General features: G+C 73.2%; 1 protein-coding gene across 1 annotated transcript; it reads left to right on the plus strand.

Annotated features, from left to right (window-relative positions):
• Window positions 1-1569: 1569 nt before the first annotated feature.
• Window positions 1570-8637, plus strand: RAPGEFL1 (Rap guanine nucleotide exchange factor like 1). Its single transcript, XM_075036524.1, has 15 exons — window positions 1570-2117; window positions 4400-4478; window positions 4872-5022; window positions 5096-5193; window positions 5481-5593; window positions 5799-5966; window positions 6061-6158; window positions 6309-6431; window positions 6535-6713; window positions 6789-6879; window positions 6984-7034; window positions 7294-7381; window positions 7476-7540; window positions 7877-7931; window positions 8423-8637. Exons 1-15 carry the CDS (start codon window positions 1682-1684, stop codon window positions 8545-8547), a joined length of 1920 nt encoding a protein of 639 aa, XP_074892625.1. The 5' UTR covers window positions 1570-1681; the 3' UTR covers window positions 8548-8637.
• Window positions 8638-8929: the final 292 nt, after the last annotated feature.

Below are 8929 nucleotides of genomic sequence, written 5' to 3' on the forward strand. Positions count from 1 at the left end.
AGGAGCTCAGCTGGGTGGGAGTGTTTCGGGGTCTTGGGTGGGATGTGGCGGGGTCTGAGCACTGGGGCCTGGTGGGGTAGATGGAGGTGCCATGGGGTGGAGGAGGACCGTGCTGTGCCATGCCGTGCCATCCCACCGGGGCGCCGTGCAGCTGGGGATGGGGACGCGGGGACACGTTTTGCCGCTTTCCCGCGGCCGCACGGATGGAGTTGCCAAGCAACTGCCTGGTGGAGGCGAAGCGGGAACAAAGCGGGAGCTGCTGGGACCCCCGTCCCTCCATCCCTTCCAAAACCCCTCTGGGGTCTGCCTGCCTGGGCACGGCGGGGGCTACAGGGTCACCCACCGTGTCCCCCCTGGCCGTTGCCACCGTCCCACCCCAGGGCTGTCGCAGGGCCGCCGGTTTGCAAGGAGCCAACCCCTGGAGATGGCAATTGTGGGGGTACGTGGGGGTCTTTCCCCCCATCGCTGTCACCACCGTTGCCGTACCCGGAGGGGTGCGGAGCGGGTCCAGGCCCCTGCGCCTCCCCAGCTGCTCGCGGCGGGGCCGGGGGCGACGGGGCTCGGGCAGGGCGGGTGCTCGGCACCCAGCGGGCAGGGGGCACGACGGCTCTGCCCCGGGCAGGCGCCACGTCCCACCCTGCCCTGCCCCGGCACCTGCCCCGGCTTGCCAGCCCGGCAGGGCCTGTTCCCGGCCTGGCAGGCGGCGCGGGGGGCAGGCAGCTGCCCCGACCTGCCCGGCCCTGCCCGCCGGGCAGCCCTGGCCCCAGGGGGGGTGCCCGCACCCGGGTGGGGGGGGTCCTGCACCCACCCCCAGCCCTTTCCCACGCTGTGATGGGGTGCGGAGAGCTGGGATGCGGGGGGCAGGGGTGGGTCACCCCACGCCTGGGGATGTGCCCCCCTCGGAGGAGACACCAGGGAGGGACACCACGGGGGGGGACACGGTCCCGTGTGCCCCAGGGCTGCCGGGGCGCTGGGCTGGTGTGGGGGGGCCGCGTGGGTGCGCCGGGGAACAGGGTGTCAGGGTGTGACAGGGGTGTGACACGGGTGTGAGACAGCACGTGGGGGGGTGAGACTGTGTCCCTCTGTCGGGGTGTGCGATAGTGCCACCGGTGTGACGGCGGGGGGGGGTGACAGGGTGTGGGCTGTGTCCCCCCCCCGACAGGCCGTTCTGCGGCGTGAGGGTGCGGGGGCTCCGCCGATGCGTCCCCTGCGCGTGACTGATGGCGTGTGGGCGCGTGGCCGCGTCCCCGGTGTGACGGTGCCGCGGGTGGGGGGGTGGGCGGTACGGGGGCGTGCAACGCATCACCTGTGCGGGGCTGCTGGGGGGGGGGGGGGGCCGCGACCGCGTCCCGGTGCGTGCCCGTCGCCCGTGCGGCTGCACCCCCGGTGTCACCGCATCCCCGGGCCGGGTCCCGGTGCTCCGGTGCGGCGGGCGGGCGGGCGGGGGGGGCGGGCAGGTGCCGGCGGCGGGGCCGGGGGCGGCGGCGGGGCGGGGCGGGGCGGGCGCTGGCGGCGGCTCCGCGGGCCGCGGCGGGGCGCAGCGCGCAGCAGGCGCGGGGCGGGCGGGGAACGGCGCCGGGGCCCGAGCCCGACCCGAGCGGAGCGGAGCCGCCCCGCCGCCGCCGCCGCCGTCGCCCATGGCCCCCTGAGCCGCCGCCGCCGCCGCCGCGCCCGGGCGGCCATGAAGCCGCTGGAGAAGTTGCTGAAGAAGCCGGGCTCGCACCTGCCCGCCCGCCCCTCCGCCGCACCGGGACCGGCACCGGGTCAGGGATCGGGACCCGGGGCGCGGCGGCAGAGCCTGTCGCGCCCACCCGCCTCACCCGAGGAACCGGCGGGGCCGGCGGGGCCGCAGCCGGGGGGCGAGGGCCGCTGGTTGGAGCTGCGGCCGCCGGAGGCGCCGCTCCGTTCCCCCGAGGAACCGTCCCCGGGCGGCGACCGGGACCGCGACCGCGACCGGGACCGGGAGCCGCCGAGCCCCGAGCCGCCGCCCGCCGCCCGCTGCTGCTGCTGCGGCTGCGGCTGCGTCCCCGCCGCGCCCGCGCCCCCCGAGCGGCTCCTGGCCGCGCTCCTGGAGCGGCTGCCGGCGGGCGGCGCGCACGGCCGCGGCTGCGGAGCAGGTACCGGGGGTCGGGGCTGGCGGGGGGCGGCCGCTGCGGGACCCCCGGCACCGCGGCCGCGGGGCGTGGGGGGGGTGGAGGGGCCGCGGGCACCGGCGAGGAGAGGCTGCGGGGGTGCCCGCTGCGACGGGGAGACGGGGGGCGATGCGGCAGCGGGCGGCGCTGGGAGGGAGGGGGGGGGACACGGGGCCGGGGGTGTCTGACGGGCAGCGGGGGACGCCGCCGGGGTGCCCGGTTGGGGTGGCACGGTCGGGCCGGGTCCCCGCCGGGCCGGGGCGTCCGTGGCAGCGGGGACGGGCAGAGGCACGGCGGGGTGGGCAGGAGTCCCACCGGGCATCGCTGCCCGCCACGACCCCGCGGCGGAGGGGGGGTGGGCAGGGGCACGGCGGGGGCTCGGCGCGGCAGCGAGGGGGGCGGCAGCGCCGGGCCCGGGGCTGGGGGGGGGGGGGGGGGGGGCTTGGCCGGGCACCCACTGCCGCCGCACCGCGCAGAGCCGGCAGCCTCCCGGCGGGTTAATCTTTAACATTTTCCCGGTGCTAAAATTAGCCCCGACGGGAGCCGCAGCGCGGGGCGGGGGGGGGGGGGGGGGGGGGGGGGGGGGGGAGCCGGGCGGACGCCCCCTTCTCCCCCCCGGTAGCCCCGGTACCGTCCCACCGCCGGGGGTGTCGGGGTGTTTCTGGGTGCGCGGAGCTGGGTGGGAGCCAGGCTGGGTGCAGGGGGGCTGGGAGGGCTCCCACGCCACGGGGGTCCCTGCTCCGGCCGACCCCCCCCATCGGCTGCTGGGGCGTGGGGCTCGGGGGTACCCGGAGATGGGGGGGGCAGTGGGGAGCCCCATCCCCATGCTCCAGGGACCCCCAGGGCCGGGGTGGGGCTCACCCACCGACACGAGGGAGCCCTTCGGGTGGGAGCGAGATGGGACTGGCAGTGCCAGGCCCTGCCTGCACCAACACGCTGCCAGGCCCGGCCCTGCGGTTCCCCGGGCTGGCGGGGAGCGGGGGGGGCAAAAGCCAGCGTGGGGGTCCAGAGGCTCCCACCAGCCCCACGTTCCCAGTGTGGGAAAGCCATCCCTGCGGCTCTGAGGGATGCTGTGGGTGCTGCAGAGGGATGGGGAAACTGAGGCAGGGCTGGAAGGGAATGCAGCCTGCAAGGACATGGAGGGGGGGTGTTTGATTCCTTCAGCCCCCCAGGCAGAGCCCGAGAAGGGGCTGCACCAGGGGCAGGGGGAGCTGGGGGCCATGTACCTGCACCCCCTATGCCGCCAGTGCCCCTGCCCACCCCGGTCCCCACGCAGGTGCAGGGCGCTGGACGTGGGGTACTGGCCCGGCGGCACTGGGGGCCGGTGTGTCCAGCCTGTGTCCCAGACCACCGTGTCCCGCTTTCGGCAGCAGCTTGTCCCCCATGGACGCTGTGCCCCGGCACGGTGGTGTCGGGGGAACCTCAGCCCCAGCTTGGCACAGATCCGTGGCCGGGTTAATAGGCCAGGGCCTGGGGGGCGGCCGGGGGGACGCTCTGCATGGCCCCTCCTGCAGGGACGGGTCCTTGGGCCTCAGAAGGACCCTGTGGGGGCACTGGTGTCCCACCATGGCATCCCTGGGGCACGCAGGCACAGCCCTCTGGGCACCCATCAGGCCGGGGACCCGTTCAGCGCCCAAGGTCGAGGGTTGCTCCAGTGCTGGGCGAGGGAGCGGTGCCTCATCCAAAGGTCGCAGCGGTGGCTGGGTGCTGACGCTGACGGGCACCGCCGCCGGTATCGGCCCCTCGGTTCACCCGGCCGTGCTGTGCCAAAACACCTTCCCCACGGCCGGTGCTGCTTGTGCTGGCCCTGAGAGCCCAACCGTGGGCACCGGCTTCCCCGGCACCAGCGCAGTGTGCCCTGAGCGTGGCTGCCCAAATAGTTGCTGCTGCCACCTGCCCTCACTGCCTGCCTCGATTTCCCCAATTGCCCTGATCCGTGTCCCGGTTTGCCCAGGCTCTCGCCGGGGCCGGCGGGTGTGCCGGGGTGTCACGGCTCAGGTCCTGCCCTGCCGGTGCCTCTGCCCCTGTGCCACGCTCCTCCCGGGACCCGGCTGCCCCGCAGGGCTGGGAGTGGGTTTGTGAGTCAGCATCGCGCACGGGGGGGTGGGGGGGTGCTCAGCGTGGGGTTCAGCGTCTCCTGGTGTCGCCCTGGGAATTAACATCGCTCCCCTTGGCCGCCCGCTCCTCCGGATGCGGAGCCTCCCAGGGGTGTCCCCGGGGGGGCTGTGTAGGGCAGGATGCCCACACCTGCCCCCCATCTCCCCCAGAATCGCTGCTGGACGACATTGTGCTCACGCACTCGCTCTTCCTGCCCACTGAGCGCTTCCTGCAGCAGCTGCACCAGCAATATCCTTGGGGGGCACGGAGGACCGTGGGTGGGCGTGAGGGGGGGATTGGGGTGCCATGAGGGTGGGCATGAGGGTGCAATTGGGAGGGGTCCAAGGCTGGACCCAGGGAGGGCGTGAAGGTGGTACAAGGGCGAACGTGAGGGTGCAACCAGGAGGGCATCAGGGTGGGCATGAGAGTGCCATGAGAGTGACAAAAGGGTGGGCATGGGGAGGGCAGCAGGGTGCTGTGGTGGGGGCACATGGGAGCAGCAAGGAGGGAATTGGGGTGCCATGAGGGTGGGCATATAGGTTTCGGTGCAAGGGGGGCAGCGGGGTGTCACCAGGGTGGGCAGTGGGTGCCGGCGGGTGGCTGGGGTCCCTCCTTGCCATGGTGTCTCCTTGACGGTGCCACCTTCGTGCTGGCGGTGGGCAGCCCCCCGCCGCGCTGGGAGGAGGGGGCCGGGCTGCGGCGCAAGCGGGCAGTGCTGGCCGTGCTGCTGCATTTCCTCGAGACCTATAAGGGGCTGCTGCAGGAGGAGGAGAGTGCCGGGAAGGTGATCAAGGTGGGTGTCCCCCCCCCCGTGACCCCACAGCCCCCTGCAGCCCCCCGTGCTGACCCCCTCTTGCCCCCCCCAGGAGCTCTACCTGCTCATCATGAAGGACACGTCCCTCTACCAGGACCTGGAGGACGAGATCCTCAAGCTGCACCAGCTCGTGGAGACCGTGGAGCTCAAGTGAGCAGGGAGGCAGGGGGTCCCCGGGGAGGGCAGGGGGTCCTGGGGGGCCAGGAGGTCCCTGTGGGTCAGGGGGCTCCCGGGATGGACAAGGAGTTGTGGTCCTTGGGGATGCCCAGCAGCTGGGGGGGGTCATTAGGTCATTAGCAATCCTCGGGTAATGAGCAAGGACCTGGGGTGGGGTCTGGCCCCCGCTCTGGCAGAGCACCCGAACAGGGCTCGCGGTGTGGCACCCAAGGGTGCTGGCTGTGCCGGGGCCCCCGCCTGACCCCGCGCCGGTACCACAGGGTGACCGACGAGACGCCCCCCCCGAACAAGCAGGTGAAGCCGCTGTTCAGGCATTTCCGCCGCATCGACTCGTGCCTGCAGACGCGGGTGGCTTTCCGGGGCTCTGATGAGAGTGAGTGACCGCGGCCGGGTGCCAGGATGGGTGCCGGGTGCTGGGATAGGTACCAGATGCCGGAATCCCTTCCCTGGCCCGCCGTCGGCTGCGAGGGGCCGTGCCTGCTCTGTGCCTCAGTTTCCCCAGCCAGGGCTCCAGAGCACCCTGGGGAGGTGCACGGGGTCCGGCGTGGCCCTGATGCCCCCCCCCCGCCTCTCCCCAGTCTTCTGCCGCGTGTACATGCCCGACCACTCGTACGTCACCATCCGCAGCCGCCTCTCGGCCTCGGTGCAGGACATCCTGACCTCCGTCACCGAGAAGCTGCAGTACTCGGAGGAGCAGAGCGCCCGCGAGGACGCCCTCATCCTCGTCACCATGGCCTCGTCCGGAGGTGCCCGCCGGGCCAAGGGTGGTGGTGGGGGGTGTTTGCAGGCAGGGGTGGGGGTCCGGCCGGTGCTGACCCCCTGCCCACACTCTGCCTGCAGAGAAAGCAGTGCTGCAGCCCAGCGAGGAGTGTGTCTTCACCACCCTGGGCATCAACAGCCACCTCTTCGCCTGCACCAGGGACACTTTCGACTCCCTGGTGAGCACCGCGCCGTGCCGGGGACCCCCCCAGCCTACCCAACCCCCAGGGCCACGGTGACCCTCTAGGCACAAGAGGGGGGACACCCTCCTGCGGGACCCCCGTGCTCCAGCACCCTCCGAGCGTCCCTATCCCCATGTCCCCTGGCAGGTGCCGCTGCCCGAGGAGATCCAGGTGGTCCCGGGGGACACGGAGATCCACCGCGCCGAGCCGGAGGAGATCGCCAACCACCTCACCGCCTTCCACTGGGAGCTCTTCCGCTGCATCCACGAGGTGGGGGGTTGGCTGGGGGGCTAGCGGGGGGCTACGCCGTGGCAGGGGGTCCCTGACGATGTGCGTGTCGTGTCCTGCCCCCCCCCCCCCCCCCCCCCGGCAGCTGGAGTTCGTGGACTACGTGTTCCACGGGGAGCGGGGCCGGAGGGAGACGGCCAACCTGGAGCTGCTGCTGCAGCGGTGCAGCGAGGTGCAGCACTGGGTGGGCACCGAGCTGCTGCTCTGCGAGTCGCTGGGCAAGCGCGCCCACCTCCTCAAGAAGCTCATCAAGATCGCCGCCATGTGAGCGTGGGGCCGGGGGGGGGGGGGGGGGGGGTGTCCCCCCCCGCCTGCTCCTCACCCTCTCTCCTTCCCCAGATGCAAGCAGAACCAGGACATGCTCTCCTTCTACGCCGTCGTCATCGGGCTCAACAACGCTGCCATCAGCCGCCTGCGCCTCACCTGGGAGGTAAGGGGCCGTGGGGTGCCCTGGACACCCCCAGGTGCTCCCAGACCCCCCCCCCAGGTGCTCATGTCTGTGCCCCCCCCCCCCCCCTCCGGCTTATCTTGCAGAAGCTCCCAGGAAAATTCAAGAACCTGTTTCGGAAGTTCGAGAACCTGACGGTGAGAGGTGCCTGGGCACCCTGCGGGTGTTGGGGGAGCCCCAGGCCCCCCCCCCCGGGGTATTTGGGGAGCTGGTGGGCGGGAGGTGTTCTTGCACCGTCCCGGGGTGTCCTTGCCCCTGCCCAGGCCACCAGTGATGGCCACAGCCCTGTGCCCACAGCAGTGAGCGTGGGCAGGGGGGTCCAAGGCAGGCTGGGCAGGGTGCTGGCACCTATGGGGAGCTGCCCCCCCAGCCCTGACCTCCCTCCCCCCCCCCCAGGACCCCTGCAGGAACCACAAGACCTACCGGGAGGTGCTGGCCAAGATGAAACCCCCTCTCATTCCCTTCGTGCCGCTCATCCTCAAAGGTGAGGGGGGCACGGGGGCTGCCCACACCCCATGTGGGCTGGGGTCTTGCTGCTGCCCCATGGGGCCCCCCCTCACCCCCTCACTCGTCCCCAGATCTGACCTTCCTGCACGAAGGCAGCAAGACCCTCCTGGATGGGCTGGTCAACGTGGAGAAGCTGGTGGGTGCCCCTTGCTGGGGGGGGCGGGGGGAGAATGTGGCCAAGAGACCCCTGGGGTGAGGCCAGGGAAGGGGGGGAGCCCACCGAGGGGCTGGGGCCCTCCTCCTGACTCTGCAGTGGGGTGGGGGACCCTGGGGGGTGCAGGGTCCCCAGGGTGCAAAATGGGATCCGGGGAGGTGGTGGGGTGTCCCTGGTGGTGGGTATGCCCCAGGGTGTGCAGCAGGGTCCCAGAGGGGGGGGACAGTCCCGAAGTCCTGGGGGGCAAGTGGTCCCTGGGGAGCTGGGCAGGGTCCTGTGGGGCTGGGGACTGACGGGGGGGTGTGCGCTCTGCCCCAGCACTGCATCGCTGAGAAAGTGAGGACCATTCGGAAGTACCGGAGCCGCCCGCTCTGTGAGTATGGCGGGGGGGGGGAGCTGGGACCCCCACAGCCCTGGCTGGGCGGGGGTGAGGGGCCAGCGCTGCGGGAGGGGGTTGACCCCGCAGAGTGCGGGGACATGCATGGCCCCACATCCCTCCATCCCTCCATCCCCCTGCGTCCCTCCATCCCCACGTCCCCGCATCCCCCTCCGTCCCCGCGTCCCTCCGTCCCCGCGTCCCTCCGTCCCCTCATTCCTGTTCCTGCATCCCCGTTCCCACATCCCCATCCTCGCATCCCCCCATCCCCGCATCCCCCCGCATCCCCCCCCCGTCCCCGCATCCCTCCATCCCCGCATCCCCATCCCCGCATCCCCATCCTCGCATCCCCGCATCCCTCTATCCCCGCATCCCAATTCCTGCATCCCCGCATCCCCGCATCCCCGCATCCCCCCATCCCCCCATCCCCACCCCGGGGGCTGTGTGGTCCAGCCCCCCCCCCCCCCGTGACTGACGCCCCCCCCCAGGCCTGGAGCTGGAGGCCTCCCCCAGCCAGCTGCAGACCAAGGCGTACGTGCGGCAGCTGCGGGTCATCGACAACCAGAACCTGCTCTTCGAGCTCTCCTACAAGCTGGAGCCCGGCAGCCAGTGAGGGCCGGGGGGGCCCCCGCCCCGGGGACCCCCCCCACCCCGCCCGGGGGGGCCCGGCCCCCCCCCCCAGCACTGACGCACTTTGGCCAGGGGTCCCGGCCTCGCGTGGGGGGGGGGGGGGGGGGGCACAGCTGGGTGCTGCCCCCCCCGCCCCCCCACTCCTTGGCACGGGGGGGGGGGGCAGGTTTGGGGACCCCGGGCGCACCCCCCCCCATTCCCCCTGGCACCCCACTGCTCCCCGCCGCCCCTCCCCCTGGTGGGGTGCAGGGACCCCCGGGGGGGGCCATTCCTCCCCCCCGGGGGGGCCCCCGCTGGGTCCCCCCCTCTATTTTTGTACGTGCCCCCCCCCCGCCCGCCCCAGCCTCGCCCCCCAGACGTGTATA

Source organism: Buteo buteo, chromosome 9 (genome assembly GCF_964188355.1).
Source record: "Buteo buteo chromosome 9, bButBut1.hap1.1, whole genome shotgun sequence".
In the NCBI taxonomy this organism is placed as follows: domain Eukaryota; kingdom Metazoa; phylum Chordata; class Aves; order Accipitriformes; family Accipitridae; genus Buteo; species Buteo buteo.

Coding starts and splice junctions, on each gene's coding strand:
- RAPGEFL1 (XM_075036524.1), top strand. CDS start 1,682: ATGAAGCCGCTGGAGAAGTTGCTGAAGAAGCCGGGCTCGCACCTGCCC. Junction 2,118..4,399: donor CGGCCGCGGCTGCGGAGCAG/GTACCGGGGGTC, acceptor CATCTCCCCCAG/AATCGCTGCTGGACGACATT. Junction 6,880..6,983: donor GCCTGCGCCTCACCTGGGAG/GTAAGGGGCCGT, acceptor CTTATCTTGCAG/AAGCTCCCAGGAAAATTCAA.